Source organism: Saccoglossus kowalevskii, chromosome 14 (assembly GCF_978046115.1).
Source record: "Saccoglossus kowalevskii chromosome 14, keSacKowa6.1, whole genome shotgun sequence".
NCBI lineage: Eukaryota > Metazoa > Hemichordata > Enteropneusta > Harrimaniidae > Saccoglossus > Saccoglossus kowalevskii.
This window is the reverse complement of record NC_140654.1, coordinates 19,383,677-19,403,360: the sequence shown is the minus strand read 5'-3', so window position 1 is coordinate 19,403,360 and position 19,684 is coordinate 19,383,677. Positions and strand designations below refer to the sequence as shown.

At 32.1% G+C, this 19,684-nt stretch overlaps 1 protein-coding gene across 3 annotated transcripts in view; it reads left to right on the top strand.

The window, feature by feature from the left end:
- The window catches only part of LOC100374794 (dyslexia-associated protein KIAA0319-like), a 65,757-nt gene that overhangs the window by 7,502 nt on the left and 38,571 nt on the right, over positions 1 to 19,684 (top strand). The window contains exons 3-4 of one of the 3 annotated variants that reach the window (XM_085507999.1): positions 9,447 to 9,620; positions 19,397 to 19,684. The exons of 1 other annotated variant lie outside the window; for it this stretch is intronic. In XM_085507999.1, the coding sequence (XP_085364125.1) occupies positions 9,447 to 9,620; positions 19,397 to 19,684 (462 nt within the window). The remainder of the gene's footprint in view (positions 1 to 9,446; positions 9,621 to 19,396) is intronic. One more of the 3 variants, XM_085508000.1, reaches the window with a different exon arrangement.

The window sequence follows — 19,684 nt, the reverse complement described above, 5'->3', positions numbered from 1 at the left end:
CACATTGTCACTGTATGAACAAATGTTTTCTATATCACACATTGTCACTGTATGAACAAATGTTTTCCATATCACACATTGTCACTGTATGAACAAATGTTTTCCATATCACACATTGTCACTGTATGAACAAATGTTTTTCCATATCACACATTGTCACTGTATGAACAAATGTTTTCCATATCACACATTGTCACTGTATGAACAAATAGTTTCCATATCACACATTATCACTGTATGAACAAACGTTTTCCATATCACACATTATCACTGTATGAACAAATGTTTTCCATATCACACATTATCACTGTATGAACAAATGTTTTCCATATCACACATTGTCACTGTATGAACAAATGTTTTCCATATCACACATTGTCACTGTATGAACAAATGTTTTCCATATCACACATTGTCACTATATGAACAAATAGTTTCCATATCACACATTGTCACTGTATGAACAAATGTTTTCTATATCACACATTGTCACTGTATGAACAAATGTTTTCCATATCACACATTGTCACTGTATGAACAAATGTTTTCCATATCACACATTGTCACTGTATGAACAAATGTTTTCCAAGATCACACATTGTCACTGTATGAACAAATGTTTTCCATATCACACACACATTGTCACAGTATGAACAAATGTTTTCCATATCACACATTGTCACTGTATGAACAAATGTTTTCCATATCACACATTGTCACTGTATGAACAAATGTTTTCCATATCACACATTGTCACTGTATGAACAAATGTTTTCTATATCACACATTGTCACTGTATGAACAAATGTTTTCCATATCACACATTGTCACTGTATGAACAAATGTTTTCCATATCACACATTGTCACTGTATGAACAAATGTTTTCCAAGATCACACATTGTCACTGTATGAACAAATGTTTTCCATAACACACATTGTCACTATATGAACAAATGTTTTCCATATCACACATTGTCACTGTATGAACAAATGTTTTCCATATCACACGTTGTCACTATATGAACAAATGTTTTCCATATCACACATTGTCACTGTATGAACAAATGTTTTCCATATCACACATTGTCACTATATGAACAAATGTTTTCCAAGATCACACATTGTCACTGTATGAACAAATGTTTTCCATATCACACATTGTCACTATATGAACAAATGTTTTCCATATCACACATTGTCACTGTATGAACAAATGTTTTCTATATCACACATTGTCACTGTATGAACAAATGTTTTCCATATCACACATTATCACTGTATGAACAAATGTTTTCCATATCACACAATATCACTGTATGAACAAATGTTTTCCATATCACACATTGTCACTGTATGAACAAATGTTTTCCATATCACACATTATCACTGTATGAACAAATGTTTTCCATATCACACATTATCACTGTATGAACAAATAGTTTCCATATCACACATTGTCACTATATGAACAAATGTTTTCCATATCACACATTGTCACTGTATGAACAAATAGTTTCCATATCACACATTGTCACTGTATGAACAAATGTTTTCCATATCACACATTGTCACTGTATGAACAAATGTTTTCCATATCACACATTGTCACTGTATGAACAAATGTTTTCCATATCACACATTGTCACTGTATGAACAAATGTTTTCTATATCACACATTCTGTCTGTATCATCACTGATTGGCTGTCTTCATGATTTAAGTTCATGATTACCATTTATAGATTTTAATGTTTAGATCATGCACTGCATTCAGTTTAGTACTGCATATTTAATTCATACGCTGCAAGTGATGGTCTGATTTTTTTAAAAATTTGCTTGGCTATCAAAAGGTTGATTTGGTTGTGGTTCAGAAATTTACTGTATTTAACAGTAACAGTAAGTAACATTGGGGATTGAAGTTAAAACTTGGGACATGTAGAGCTTTTGTGGCATTTGAATTAATAAATGTTGTTTTTATAAATTTACACGCAATCATATTATACAATGTACTCTCTTATAGAGTTTACAATAAATGCAAAATGTGCCATGCAACCACAAACACAATTTCTATATTATTACAGCGAGCGATATGTGCATACACCTAACTCCTAACTCCTGCACTCGGAAGGTAATTACCAAGGGATTTTACAGCATCCCCGTACACTTTCCTAGACGCTCTAATGACCGTTGTAGTTGCAATAAAGTTACAATTATAACGTGTAAACGTCCAGTTAAACATTCATCAAACAAATCTTTTACTCATTTTTGATATCGGACACTTCATTATTTCATGCATACATATGCTGGTTCATTTGATAAATTATATTTTGAAGGTTTCGTGAAAATAATAAACCTAGTTGATAGAGATATTTAAAAACGCACCTAACATATAAGCTCAGCTCAGTTTTGAATGCAGTTTCTGATTTTGAACAATTATTGTTAATATGTCAAGGCGTTTAGACGAAGACACTGAGATACAGATTATTCTCCTCTTGCGAATGATCGACGACGAAGGAAGTTGGACTAACGAGAGCAACGGTTCAAGGGATTGTACGGCATTTATGTCGCTTCAGTTGGATACATCCTAAGAGAAGTAGCGGCCATCGTCGACTGAATGCTACACAAGAAATTGTCAACAAACTACAATCAAAAGAATTTAGTATTTATCATTTCTTATTAATATTTATTTCCAGTTTAATGTTTGTATTATAATTCTCCCAAGTATTACACAGCAATGGTTTTTGTATCTACAAAGCAATGGAATAGTCCAACTACTCCTTGTTTCTCGTGGCCAAACTTCAAAGGCATTCCGTGTCCGGTGTTTTGATTAACTGTCACATAGGCGTGTACGTAACTTTATTGCGTCTACAACGGTCATTGGAGTATCTAGGGAAGTGCCTCGGCTTGTTGCAAAATCCTTCTGTATTTACCTATCGGGTGCGGAAATTAGGTGTATGTAAATATATTGCGCCCGCTGTAATAATAAATGTCGCAATAGAGACAAATTCTGTCAGGTCCATTGTTATCTAAGTTGATACGGTCATAATCTGTTTTTCACATTTTTGACTTCAAAGTAGTTGGTCTAACTTTTTCACATTTGATTGTTTTATAACATTATCTGCAATTTTCTATTTTTTCAAAATTGTGTGGTTTTGTTAATTTTCTCGAGAAAGCTATATACCAATAGTGCCCTATTTGCCATGTACTCCTACAATGTATATCATATTTGTTCTTGACAATAACTGTAATTTTCTTGTTAGAGCAAATATTTTTGTTCATTTTAGTGGAAACACATTATTTGTGACTCTGCTGGTTGATTTCATATTAATTAAACTTGCAGGTACTTTGCATGGTTTTCTCTCAGATTAGTTTATTTCATGGCAATATCTCTCTGATTTTCTATTTTTAGTCAATCCTTTTGTTTGTCATCAAATGCTATTTTTGTCTTTGCAGATTACCTTGATATTTAATTGTGCTTAGAGAACATTTTCCAAAATGCTATTCTGTCTTTTTCTACTGACATCAACTACTGTACAATACTTTATTTTAGCTGGAAATAATTTTTGCTGAAAATATTTTTTGGGTGTTTTGTATGGAATTTATTTTCACTGATTTGTGGCATGTTGAATGTAAAATATAGGGAAAATGTATATTTGCTGGATTTTATTTTCACTGAATCACTCCTTTAGCGAAAATTAATTCAAAGTGAAAATATAGTTCGTAGTAAACAAAGCCACAATGGCATTGTTGATTTTTTTTTTGTCAGTAATTTTCATAAAATCAATATATACATTATTTATAAAATTGAATACCCGGGGGTATTATGCGATAACTGCATGTTATTATTCTCTATAATTATTTGACAGGTAGTTTATTCAACAGTCGGCTCCTGTAACCCTACGTTTTTGTTTTATTTTAGCCACACTAATGACACAAATAGCATAACAAAATTAATTTACACATGCATTTGCTTAGTTGCCTAGGATAAATTATGATATACTGTGGTTTTGCTCCAAATTTTAACCCTAACGAGTGTAAAATTCAAGGCGGGTGAACTATTGATCAAGACAAGAGAGAATGGTCTGATCTCAGTTGATTAACTCACTCAAGATATGACTTGAAATGTTACATTACTGCAACAACTTGGAAATGTACGTCACTTGGATTGCTCTGTCATAAAATGTGGTCTCTACCCTGAAAGCAAGTGTCCAGGCTTTTATAACCTTGGTTGATTTGACCAACACAACAAAATGGCGTCTGCTGTTGTGATTTGTTTCACACAAACATGTATAATAACAATATTATTTTACAATTAAATAATATTGAATCATCAATACAATCACAGTAATAACTAGAGAAATAAGTGAGTTATTCTGGCACCCATTGTAAATTGATATATTTATATTGCGTCTTAACCTTTTCACCACTAGACTTTCTCGCCCAAATTTTTGTGCACATTTTTTAGCTTCGCTGTCAACTTTGTCGAGCGGAGCTTATCATATGAGTGATTGTCCATCGTTGTTGTTGTTGTCCTAGTCAACTTTTTACTTTTTCAACTTCTTCTTGAAAACTACAATTCTTATTGGTTTGATATGTGGTTTATATGCACCTTAGACAGACTTCTAGATTTGGTCATTTCGTGATGATATCTTTATTAATTAATTAATTAAATAAATATTTTTGTCATTTTTGGTAAAAAGTGATGTTTTAGTCAATTTTCAATAATTGGCTATTTTTTCCTGATCTTCTGAAGGAAAGTACAGGCTATAAACAGGAATATTTTGTGAATTTGTGATGAAAAGAGTAAACTGGTGGTGAAAAGGTTAAACCAATGAAAAAGTGATCATTATCTCAACAAATCTTTAAAAATAACAGAAATGTTTGCACCTGCCATATGGATACAGGTCAAATACTATACAGGAAATTTCTAACGTCATCTCTATATGATTTACATGCATAAATCAAAACAGTATATAATTAAGAATCTATGTGTTTGTAATTATGAAACCAACACCAGGACTCTTGTATTGAAAAAGACAATTGGCAAAAATCCGCTTTATTGTGACACCTGTTGTTTATCTACATGTGTGGTGTATTCGTAAGATTATATGGCAGCACATGTTATTCCCTCTTCGCCTGTTGCTTATTGTCTGAGTCATACTTCAATGAGTCACATATGGCTTTCATGGAATAAATATAAATGTAATATATACTGGTCTTTTACTACGATTCATTCCTGGATTCATATATAACAAATGTGATTTGTTCTGGTTCTGCGATGCTCAGAAAATTCATACCTTTTCAAGCCAATTTGTACACTGACAGGGATTGAAATAGAATTTTTTCCCTGCATGCACAGTGTGCATGTTGAATTTGAAATTTACCTGCACTAACTTGTGAAATGCACCACTTAAAGTTTAAATACAATTTACAGGTTATCAATTGATGTGATCACGAAAGAATTTGCTTTTTTAGCTCCGCTGTCGACTTTGTCGAGCGGAGCTTATCATATGAGTGATTGTCCGTCGTCGTCGTCGTCGTCCGTGTCAATGTTTTACTTTTTCGACTTCTTCTTGAAAACTACAAGCCTGAATGCTTTGATAGTTGGTGTATATGTACCTTGGGTAGACCTCTCTTAGGTTTGTTCATTTCATGTTGATATCTTCAATTCTCTAATTTTGGTGAATATTTTTGTCATTTTTGGTAAAAAGTGATATTTTCGACTTCTTGTTAAAAACCGCAAGTGCAATTGCTTTGATATTACATATATAGGTACTACATGTGGACCTCTCTCAGATTTGTTCATTTTGTAATGATATCTTTAATTCTCTAATTTTGGTGAATATTTTTGTCATTTTTGGTAAAAAGTGATATTTTCGACTTCTTGTTAAAAACCGCAAGTGCAATTGCTTTGATATTACATATATAGGTACTACATGTGGACCTCTCTCAGAATTGTTCATTTTGTAATGATATCTTTAATTCTCTAATTTTGGTGAATATTTTTATCATTTTTGGTAAAAAGTGATATTTTCGACTTCTTGTTAAAAACCGCAAGTCCAATTGCTTTGATACTACATATATAGGTACTACATGTGGACCTCTCTCAGATTTGTTCATTTTGTGATGATATCTTCAATTCTCTAATTTTGGTGAATATTTTTGTAATTTTTGGTAAAAAGTGATATTTTCGACTTCTTGTTAAAAACCACAAGTCCGATTGCTTTGATATTACATATATAGGTACTACATGTGGACCTCTCTCAGATTTGTTCATTTTGTGATGATGTCTTCAATTCTCTAATTTTCGTGAATATTTTTGTAATTTTTGGTAAAAAGTGATATTTTCGACTTCTTGTTAAAAACCAATAGTTCAATTGCTTTGATATTACATATTTAGATACTACATGTAACCCTTTCTCAGATTTGTTCATTTCGTGATGATATCTTGGATTCTATAATTTTGGTGAATATTTTTGTCATATTTGGTAAAAAGTGATATTTTCGACTTCTTGTTAAAAACCAAAAGTTCAATTGCATTGATATTACATATATAGATACTACATGTAGACCTTTCTCAGATTTGTTCATTTCGTGATGATATCTTCAATTCTCTAATTTTGGTGAATATTTTAGTCATTTTTGGTAGAAAGTGATATTTTCGACTTCTTGTTAAAAACCGCAAGTCTGATTGCTTTGATATTACATATATAGGTACTACATGTGGACCTCTCTCAGATTTGTTCATTTTGTGATGATGTCTTCAATTCTCTAATTTTCGTGAATATTTTTGTAATTTTTGGTAAAAAGTGATATTTTCGACTTCTTGTTAAAAACCAATAGTTCAATTGCTTTGATATTACATATTTAGATACTACATGTAACCCTTTCTCAGATTTGTTCATTTCGTGATGATATCTTGGATTCTATAATTTTGGTGAATATTTTTGTCATATTTGGTAAAAAGTGATATTTTCGACTTCTTGTTAAAAACCAAAAGTTCAATTGCATTGATATTACATATATAGATACTACATGTAGACCTTTCTCAGATTTGTTCATTTCGTGATGATATCTTCAATTCTCTAATTTTGGTGAATATTTTAGTCATTTTTGGTAGAAAGTGATATTTTCGACTTCTTGTTAAAAACTGTAAGTCCGATTGCTTTGATACTATACATATTGTTCATTTTCTGATGATGTCTTCAGTTCTTTAATTGAAATGTGCATTTCTAACAACGGAGCTATCTCAGCCGATAGGCTGCTTGTTTATAGTTGTCTTACAATGTTGGTTGCACTTAATAGGCTTAGTGAATATAATGAGAAAATGTTAATTTCTACATGCATAGCGTGCACATTGTATTTTGAGTTTACTTGCACTAGCTAATAATCTATGTGCATAGTGCAGTGTGCACCAGAGTATTTCGACCCCTGACTGACCAAATATATTTTTTTCTTGTCTTCAATCAACCTGTATTGCGTCTTTCCCCATGCAGCTAAATCATCTAATATTTTCAGTCCTAGTTTTTAGACGTAGTACGAAACGGGGCAGAGATTTCGGGAACTGAGATTTGAATGTTTTTATTCATTTCTATGCCAATTCATTTCTAATGTATTACATGATTCAGTTGAAAGTTTGTACACAAGTACTATGCTCGTAGGTTATACTATAGGATGTGAATCTGTGATGACAAAATGTGTTGAATTGATGGCCATTTTGTCTAAAATCCTAAAAGCATTTCACACTATAAAAGGGATTTTTAAGTTGACACTGTACTATAGGTATGATATGCATGATGAGAAAATAAACAACATTCGTATGAGTGCTTAAATGACCATGGTTATCGCGTCATTTATCACGACAAAAGGTGCGCTGATGTATAAAAACTAGCTTGTTGAAATGAATACACACTGTCATAGGCTTACCTAGGCATGGTGTTATATATGTACAATGCAGCCCAACAAAGCCATGTTCTCTGATAATATACTATATGTACAACACACCCATGTTCTCTGATAATATACTCCATGTACAACACACCCATGTTCTCTGATAATATACTCCATGTACAACACACCCATGTTCTTTGATAATATACTATATATTCAACACACCCATGTTCTCTGATAATATACTATATGTACAACACACCCATGTTCTCTGATAATATACTATATATTCAACACACCCATGTTCTCTGATAATATACTATATGTACAACACACCCATGTTCTCTGATAATATACTATATATTCAACACACCCATGTTCTCTGATAATATACTCCATGTAGAACACACCCATGTTCTCTGATAATATACTATATATTCAACACACCCATGTTCTCTGATAATATACTATATGTACAACACACCCATGTTCTCTGATAATATACTGTATATTCAACACACCCATGTTCTCTGATAATATACTGTATATTCAACACACCCATGTTCTCTGATAATATACTGTATATTCAACACACCCATGTTCTCTGATAATATACTATATGTACAACACACCCATGTTCTCTGATAATATACTATATATTCAACACACCCATGTTCTCTGATAATATACCGGTACTATATATTCAACACACCCATGTTCTCTGATAATATACTGTATATTCAACACACCCATGTTCTCTGATAATATACTATATATTCAACACACCCATGTTCTCTGATAATATACTATATGTACAACACACCCATGTTCTCTGATAATATACTGTATATTCAACACACCCATGTTCTCTGATAATATACTGTATATTCAACACACCCATGTTCTCTGATAATATACTGTATATTCAACACACCCATGTTCTCTGATAATATACTATATGTACAACACACCCATGTTCTCTGATAATATACTATATATTCAACACACCCATGTTCTCTGATAATATACCGGTACTATATATTCAACACACCCATGTTCTCTGATAATATACTGTATATTCAACACACCCATGTTCTCTGATAATATACTATATATTCAACACACCCATGTTCTCTGATAATATACTATATGTACAACACACCCATGTTCTCTGATAATATACTATATGTACAACACACCCATGTACTCTGATAATATACTATATGTACAACACACCCATGCTCTCTGATAATATACTATATATTCAACACACCCATGTTCTCTGATAATATACTATATGTACAACACACCCATGTTCTCGGATAATATACTCCATGTACAACACACCCATGTTCTCTGATAATATACTATATGTACAACACACCCATGCTCTCTGATAATATACTGTATGTAGAACACACCCATGCTCTCTGATAATATACTGTATATACAACACACCCATGTTATCTGATAATATACTGTATATACAACCCATGTTCTTACTTTTTTGCTACTACCGGTACTTTACATGTATACAATCTGTCTTCTTTACTCCAAGGTATATCATATATAGAACCCAGAAACATTGCAACAGACACTGAGTGCAAACCGTACAAGAATGACTGTCCCGTGTATGAAGAATGTCTACTTACTATACGGCATGGAAATAAAATTTACCTTTGTCAGTGTATAGATGGATATCAACGAGATTCAGACTCTGGTTCATGTTTAGGTTGGTATATACTTCTGCATGTTTTAATTTTATTGCTCTCACACAAACTAGAAGTGCATCTCCAGTAAAAGTGCATATAAATCAGAAATCAACTTGACAATGTAGTAAATTATTGAAATATAACTTATTTCGCAGTGAACTGAAAATTACTATTAGTGTTGAATCATCAGCCCTATAAGAAGTCAGACCAGTAAATATGCATATAAATCAAAAATCAACTTGAAAATGTAGTAAATTATTGAAATATAACTTATTTTGCAGTGAACTGAAAATTACTATTAGTGTAGAATCATCAGCCCTATGAGAAGTCAGACGTCTTTTTTGACCCCCCCCCCCCCCAAAAAAAAAAAGCAGCTCTGGTTATTGGTCAGAATTTTGAAAGCAAATAAATCACAAAAATCTGTCAAATAATGTTTTGTTTAGCTCCGCTGTCGACTTTGTCGAGCGGAGCTTATCATATGAGTGATTGTCCGTCGTCGTCCGTCGTCATCGTCCGTGTCAATGTTTTACTTTTTCGACTTCTTCTTGAAAACTACAAGCCTGAATGCTTTGATACTTGGTGTATATGTACCTTGGGTAGACCTCTCTCAGATTTGTTCATTTCATGATGATATCTTCAATTCTTTAATTTTGGTGAATATTTTTGTCATTTTTAGTAAAAAGTGATATTTTCGACTTCTTGTTGAAAACCGCAAGTGCAATTGCTTTGATATTACATATATAGGTACTACATGTGGACCTCTCTCAGATTTGTTCATTTTGTAATGATATCTTTAATTCTCTAATTTTGGTGAATATTTTTGTCATTTTTGGTAAAAAGTGATATTTTCGACTTCTTGTTGAAAACCGCAAGTGCAATTGCTTTGATATTACATATATAGGTACTACATGTGGACCTCTCTCAGATTTGTTCATTTTGTAATGATATCTTTAATTCTCTAATTTTGGTGAATATTTTTGTAATTTTTGGTAAAAAGTGATATTTTCGACTTCTTGTTGAAAACCGCAAGTCCAATTGCTTTGATATTACATATATAGGTACTACATGTGGACCTCTCTCAGATTTGTTCATTTTGTAATGATATCTTTAATTCTCTAATTTCGGTGAATATTTTTGTAATTTTTGGTAAAAAGTGATATTTTCGACTTCTTGTTGAAAACCGCAAGTCCAATTGCTTTGATATTACATATATAGGTACTATATGTGGACCTCTCTCAGATTTGTTCATTTCATGATGATATCTTTAATTCTCTAATTTTGATGAATATTTTTGTAATTTTTGGTAAAAAGTGATATTTTCGACTTCTTGTTGAAAACCGCAAGTCCAATTGCTTTGATATATTATACATATAGGTACTACATGTGGACCTCTCTCAGATTTGTTCATTTTCTAATGATATCTTCTGTTCTTTAATTGCCATGTGCATTGCTAACAGCGGAGCTATCTCAGCCGACAGGCTGCTTGTTTATTTAAAGGATGACATTTTTATGGTATATACTATGTAAACTGAATGAGACAAGTTTTATGCATCAGGGAAATGGCCAAGATTGATAGCAATGAACATTTAACTTTCGGTCAACAGAGTTGCATGACTTATTTTATCCATCTTCACCTCTGTCATTTATGTAAGAGCATGTGCTACTAATCGGCTAATATTGTAATATTTGTTTCCATGGAAATGTACACAGGAATCTTATCTATTTATTTGAATTTTCTCACTTAGTGGAGACTATTTATTGCTCTTTTCAGTTTAAAATATATTAGTCTAAGAATATTTTTCAATAATCACTCTGACTGTGTCACATGGGACAGTGTTAGGATCAGGCTTTAGTACACTATGTAAAATAGACTACTATTCTTATATCTGTTTTACTAATTTCAATGGCTTATCTCTATGGACGTCATTTGCAGGATTTCAACATATGTTGAATAGTTAATATATATTTCCACCATTCGGATTCTGTGGTCAGGCATACTCTGTACATAGAACGTATTAGTACTGCTTTTCTACTTCTTGCTCAATAATAACAATTATTATACATCTGTCACCGTAACGCCATAAGTTGCAGAGTGCTGTAATTTTACTGGGTATTTTCATCCTACCATATTAGAAAATGCTAATTCCAAATAAGGAAGGATTTTGCGCGTAAGCGCCCTCTAATAATAAAAACAAACATGGCTGCCATCAGGGTTTGACCGGACTCCACACAAAGAAGTTGGCTGATTCTGTTCTAAACATTTTAAATTTTGGTGTTCCCATGGTATATCCTTGGAAGGAAAAGATGTATAATAACAAGGTTATTAAGAGAATACCTCAAAGTTTTCAATCAGGCAATACGCTGCGCATCGACCTCCGCTGCATGTAATAACCTTATATTATTATGATACATATCGGCAAAATTTTGTTTTTTTAAGTGGGCAATAGATAATATATTTGCTCTATTTAAAAGCACATTTCCAATAGAAGCATACATGCAATGCAAGCCAAAAAATGCTTGCATTGTATGCTAGATCATTATAGTATGACTTATTTTGACTACCTATATACCGGTACAATTGGCAGGTTTTTTTCTAAAAAAGGGCGCAGCGCCCTGATACTCTCGACTGGCACCCTCTTACCGAATTACAGATTGAACTTTCAAGTCATAAATATATTTCCTGAGCCACGCATTTTCGTGCTGCCGTACTACATGAAATCTTTCTCAAATATATTTGTCTCTGTGAAAGCATCCCAGCAACACCAGCTGACAATGTGTCTGGACACCAAATACACTAAAATTACTCTAAAAATATTTCAGTGGTGATAGATACACAGTTAAAATGGTGCAGAAACCTTCTGATATGGTGTTTCCAGGTTGATTCTAGAAAAACTCTTGCAATAGGCACAGGTGTCATTTATTTAAACACATTCAATACTAATAGATCAAATACACTGTATTTATAACATTTTGTTGTAGCATTTTTCTACTGTCCTTTTAGTTTTGTTTTTTTAATCATTCGAGTGTTGGGGAAAATTGAACGCATGTTTTAAATTCAGTGAATTCATTTGGGACTACCAGTGAATTCATTTGGGAGTAACGTTTATTGATTCCAATCTCCGTTTAAACTGTCTCCATCTAAAAGATGAAAGAGGACAGGATCAGTTGCCATTGGTGATCATTATGTCATTGTGGGAGTTTAAATAAAAAACATACAGAGGTAAATAAAAGAAATGACACATTTAATAGATGAAAGCAAAACGAACATTTATCCTGAAAACATAACCGAGCTACATGTATCATCTCTCCCAGGTATTTTTTTATGGGCAACCAGTTAGAGCATTATTTGTATGTATAGACATGTAGATTCCATTTACTACACATAAACAATTACCCAAAACCTACATTTAATGTATATTACTGTAAAATACTTTATTTTTGCTTGGAATTAAATTTTGCTATTTTCGCTGAAGGAATGATTCAGTGAAAATAAATTCCAGTGAATATAACTTTTTTCCAAATTTAGCTCCGCTGTTGACTTTGTCGATGTTGAGTGGAGCTTATCATATCAGTGATTGTTCGTGTCGTCCTTGTTCGCCTAAACCTTTTACTTTTTCGACTTCTTCTTGGAAACTACAAGTCTGAATGCTTTAATACTTAGTGTATATGTACTTTGGGTAGACCTCTCTCAGATTTGTTCATTTCATGATGATATCTTCAATTCTCTAATTTTGGTGAATATTTTTGTCATTTTTGGTAAAAAGTGATATTTTCGACTTCTTATTAAAAAAAACGCTTTGATTGCTTTGATATTACTTATATAGGTACCTACATGTGGACCTCTATCAGATTTGTTCATTTCGTGATTATATCTTAAGTTCTTTAATTGAAATGTGTATTGCTAACAGTGGAGCTATCTCAACCGACAGGCTGCTTGTTTACATTCAATTTGTCAAAAATCCATACAAAACACCCAAATTGTCTTTTCAGCGAAAATTAATTCCAGCTAAAATATTCTACAGTACATGATGTGTAAAAATTAAGTGATGTACATTTTTATAACAGCAATTTAACACTCTAATCTTGTTGACCATTGAAATGTCATAATTTTTTCCTATATTTTTTTTTCAATAATTTTAGACCCAAATATACCTAATTTGTTATTGGCTACAGGGTTTGACATACATTGTCTAATTTATGGAAACAATCATGCAGGTCGGTTTTGTTGAAATTTCGGTTTTGAAATGTTATTGTTTTTTACTGTTAATTAATTCCCTAGGCTAGTTAGATGTGAATTATATTCTGTTTGTCTGTAAACTAGGTCAAATTAATGTGTTATTATGCATGCTGTGTTGCGACTCAGTGATCCCAGTTGTTTTTAACGATAAGTTCCGATGTTAAATTTAGAGAGACCGCATGTTATTTTTTGTTGGCAAAATGTTCATTAAACGAGAAAAAAACAAAATATGACATTCCCATACTAGTAGGCTTAGAATTTAATGACAGAATTTCTGAAAATTGTATTTATTTACAATATCAGCATGGTCTCGCCTTATGCTACTACAGTTACTACATGTACTGAGCCCATGCCCTGAAAATGAACTATTGAGTTATAATTGATATCAATATTGTTGTTCAACTCCACAGCCAGATGGTTTATAATATATAATGTTGAATAAATTAAAGTTGTTATTAAAATAGCACGTGTTAATAACAATTGATATTATAATGCTTGGACGATTCGTATTTAAATATATTCTCTATTTGTGACTTCATATTTGTGACCAGTCAATTTATGAATCAATAATATCTATAATTCCATGTAATACCATAGTGTGTTCTGTAATAACTTTGAATTTTCTTTTCTTTTGTTCATGTAAATTATATAATATATTTGCGAAAGCATTGTATACATCACTATAGGGCCTAATACAACTTGGGTGATTTTCCGTTCAACTGCGAGATCTCGCGAGATGCATGAAAGACACGCATCGAACGTCTGCCGCAAAAAACGAACAATTTGATTTTCAACTCGAATTTCTTTATTTCGGAGCTTACATCAACCGGCAGAGGAATATTGCTTTCGAATACCCTCACTTAATCAAAATTGTCTATCATCAAATGTGTACAGCACATTATTAAGCATAGAAATGCCTCCCAAAATATTTTTGGTTTGTCGAATCCCACGCGCCGTTTGATGCCACTACGACGCTATGACCTTTGTTTGTTCTGTTTTTACATTCAATTTCACGCATAACGCGCAATTCTCGCAGTGAATGGGAAATTATCTATTGAACAGTACACAACAACCACTGCCCTTTAACAAACTAAGAAAAAAAATAGAACTGGATTTTTTTCTATTTTTGGGTGGAAAGTAATTTGAGTTTTATAATAACAATTCAATTTCACAAACTGTTTTATAGGTTAGTAATAGTGATTTTTCAGAGTTGCGGGAAAATACAATATCAATAATCCGGAGTGAATAATTCTTGCTTCAATATTTAATTTATGTTTAATAAAAAATTGCCATATCACAAAAAAATTGAAAAAAAGAAATGTATGATAATTGTCGAAAGGATTAAAAAAAAAATATTTTTTTTTTGCCAGTCTAAAACATGTATTACATATCGGGTATAAATGGCAGGCTAAATGTAGAGACTAAATAAATAAAGTGTTACATATACTGGTATTACGTTTTTATCTATTGATGTAGTTTTATTTAAATGTCTGCTCAAGATATTTTTAATTACATTAATTGTTCTAGTTGACAATATATGCGTGTACTATTTATATACTCATGTGACTCTCATCATTTATTGATTTCTCTGTATTGTCAACAATTCACTTTGAATGCACTTAAGACTAACTGAATCTAGGAAGCTTTGAATCTAGGAAGCTTTGAATCTATGATGTACTTGCACAATGTGTCTTTAATAGTAAATTTCTTATTCCAAGCCAAATTAAAGGTTATGTCATGTTTGTTCTAATTTCAATATTATGGGTTCATACCATCAGGATACTAAAACTGAAAAAAAAAAATTTGATTTCATCAGACAATTTTTTTTCATGATACACAAGTTCAAAATGTTATGAGAAATGGTAAAAATGGTCTTTTTTACATTGCTTCCATAGTGAAATTTGTTTTCCATATCTAAAAAGAAAAACATTTTGTACAAATTGACTGTGTTTTCACTACTGTTGTGAAGCAGCCATGACTTATAAATCGCGAACATTGTAATTACAATCAACAGACATATCTAAAAATGGTAAAATTTGAATTTCACTCAAATTGTTTTTATTTATCAATTTATAACTCAAAGATATGCATCATCATGTGGCTTGGGTAAATTTGTTATTTGCAGAAGAAAATTCTACATATCGGGAAATTAGAAGACACAAAATCACATTAGAGATATGACAAAAATAAAAATTAGGTGCTAAAAAAAACAGTATCATGCACACAAAAAAAATGGCTTGATCAAAATACTTAAAATTATGGCTTCAGTACTAGGTAAAGGTTGTATCTTCAGACTTTCAATTAATTGTCCAGATGGAATATTTAAAATAGAAAATTACAGTTCAATTGTGTTCACATCCAATTCTAATAAATCAAATTTATTAGGTATTTTATTACAGAAAAAGGGACACCTACAATAGTGTTTCCTGGTTTTCCTTAGAATTCAGGCAATCATCAAACAAAAGATTTGTGCCAGGTCAAATAAAAGATATGTCGAAACATTTGCAATTATCGTACACACAAGTGTGTTATCCTCCAATTTCTATCGTTATACAGTTAGGAGTAAAAATTAATTTGAAATGATTGCATTAGTTTCACTTTAGTACAAAACATATTAAAATATTTTCCCCCAATTCTCTGAAGGTGTTCTTTCATAAAAAATTGACAATGTGTATTTTCATTTAATTCATGCAAGTGTGTCTATGTCGCCTTGTTCTTAAAAGCCAAGATCTCAATCTTCCTTGCGCCTCTTTCTGCAGATATTAGCAATGGAGGCCAAGGAAAGTCACTGTTTTGATTCTGCTAAAAACGCCGTCTAATAAACAGTTTGGGAGCATCATGAGCATCAGCTGTATGAGCTGGCAGTACTGATAGCTTCATCACCCCTCCTCCCCTCCCCCTCCCTGCTTTTCTCCTTCTTCAAATTCCATCAATGTTTCCATCACATATAACAAATCATTGTCCTCTCAATCAACAGTGCAAGATTTCAACATTTCTATAAATTCTAAATTGAGCGAGAGAAAATATATACATCCTTGTTATTTGCGACAGTGATTCCGATTGAACATCAACGTGATTGCGTTTGTTTTCGATGGTCTAATTTTGGAATAAAACCTTACGAATTCATTGTTTATATTCATAGAAGATAACAATCGTTTGAATTTATACAAATGACTATAAAATTATTAATAAAAGTTTGGTTTTGATTGTTTTAATTTTTGCATTGTAAAGTTTAAAACTTTTTCTCAAGGTATTTCCCTCGATAACCATATTATAGAATGCCTTAAATACTAATAGCATGCCAACATTAATCTATAATTAATTTATGTACAACATCATAAAAATATAAATGCATGCACTACTAATACAGTATTTCTGACCCATACAATCCTACACCTGAAGACAAACATAGAAATTGTGTGTGTAGATTCCACTTCCATTTATTCCGACTCCTAATAAAATCCTTATTTGAGTGGCATATTAATCCTATTCTTTGTCAGATAATGATGGAAATATAATTATTAAATTACTGCTCGTAATGATCATTATTCTGTAGTTCAGAATAAAATGAATTACACCAGAAGGATAATTATTAACACGTCTATAATGAATTTATTCAATCTGGTATTCTACTGAAGATTTGGGTTGTGAAAGGGGTTCCAATCATTTGATTCATGCATGACCCTAAAGGTCACACATCCTGGTACTTTCAGGAGTATTGTTTTTGTATAACTGCAATAATTTTCAAAATTATTTTGTTTCATTCACTTGACATCTGCTTGCACTTTTAGGGGGTAAGGAAATTCTCGAAAGTTGTAGCTTTATTACTGTAATCATCTGTGTCCAAATCAACAGAAAAAGAAAAAAAATTGTAAATGCATTGATAATATGCTGGTTTTTAATTTTGCTATTTTTGATGTTAAGTAAACATCTAAATTAAATCCTAGTGAAGATGTAAATTAACAATAGAACTCATTCTTTTCCTGGCAATTTTGTGAACTTAATACCCAGGGAAATTGCTCAAAACATCAACATGTAGTAAAATTAAAAGACTGTGGAAATAGTTTTACAGTAGTGTGCTTATGTAAATGACAGAGGCGACTTTATGGTCAAAATAAGATACGTTTCAATTACTTAGCAATGTTTCAATTACTTAGTGAATTCAATTTTTGCTTAAAGGGCACTTTACTGGAGATGCGCTTCTAATAGAGCAAATACTGTTATAGTATAGATGTATAAGATTTTCTAGTACCCACTTTGTTTCACTAATTTAGATGGCAGTGAAATCTGTGATGATAACATCCAGTGTTTATAATTTTATTCAATATTTTACCGGAAATTGTTTAATTTTCACTGATGTGAACTCTCACAATTGTCTGATTTAAGAGCGTTTGTAGAGACTAAAGTGGATCCAAGTGAATTTTACTGCTACAATATTGATCATTCGTGAAATTAAATCAGTTTATAAAATACTGTGCATTCAAAGTTTGACAAAACGTAAGCCTGGGAAAATTTTACGTCCTACGTGTACCCTTGATGTGCACTCTGTGACTAGAAACACAAAATCTGCATATTTCACTTTTAAATTCTCATAACCCTTTTTGTAAACCTTATTTTTATTTATACATTTGTATCTGTATTCTATGGTTTCAAATTAAGAGACAATATTATTCAAATGATGACTAAGATGGCACAATCATTCTTTCTTTTTTGTGAACTGTGTGTTGTATATAACGCCAATGGTCTACGATACTGGAATACAATATGAATACAATTTGAAAATGTAAATCTGGCATTGTCACTACTATACTGATAGTAAAACTTTAGGCCAAAAAAGCTTGCCTGTCTGAACATAAGCCCTTGAATTGGACCATGAATCAAAGGAGAAATAAATGACAGTACTTTAGTTTTCTTATTTTATATTAGTGTACATGTGCAAGCCTTTATTTCAGTTTCTTTAAGTCTTTTACTGCATTTATTTCACTCAAGTAAATTGCCTGGATGTTGTAATAATTATTCTTGGTTTGTTTAGAATATTTGACATAATTAACATTTAACACAAGTAACTGTTCCGCGTTCATATTTGCACACTGTTGAAACCACAAGTTCAGATTTGCACACTGTTGAAACCATGTGTTCATAGTTGCACACTGTTCAAACCATGTGTTCATAGTTGCACACTGTTCAAACCATGTGTTCAGATTTGCACACTGTTCAAACCATGTTCAGATTTGCACACTGTTCAAACCATGTTCAGATTTGCACACTGTTCAAACCATGTTCAGTTTTGCACACTGTTCAAACCATGTTCAGATTTGCTCACTGTTCAAACCATGTTCAGATTTGCACACTATTCAAACCATGTGTTCAAATTTGCACACTATTCAAACCATGTGTTCAGATTTGCACACTATTCAAACCATGTGTTCAGATTTGCACACTATTCAAACCATGTGTTCAGATTTGCACACTATTCAAACCATGTGTTCAGATTTGCACACTTTACATTTACCCATGTGTCTCTTGTCTTCCATGCAACTCACTTATATCATCTTTCAGATATGCAAGATTATACAATGGGCAAGGATTATGATTACAGTTCCTTTAGCTTCAACAATGACAATTCGAAGCAACTGATTAGCAACAAGTATAATAATAAAATGCATGCAACTTCTTCCAAAGACAAATACAATTCTAACAGAGAGCAGATCGCGTTTTGTGATCGGATCACCCGATGTCCCAAGTACGAGTACTGCCAAAAAGTGTTGTTTGAAAATGGCATATGCAAATGTATCAATGGCTTACAGAGAAATGGACGTAGCGGTGCATGTGAACCTATACAATCAG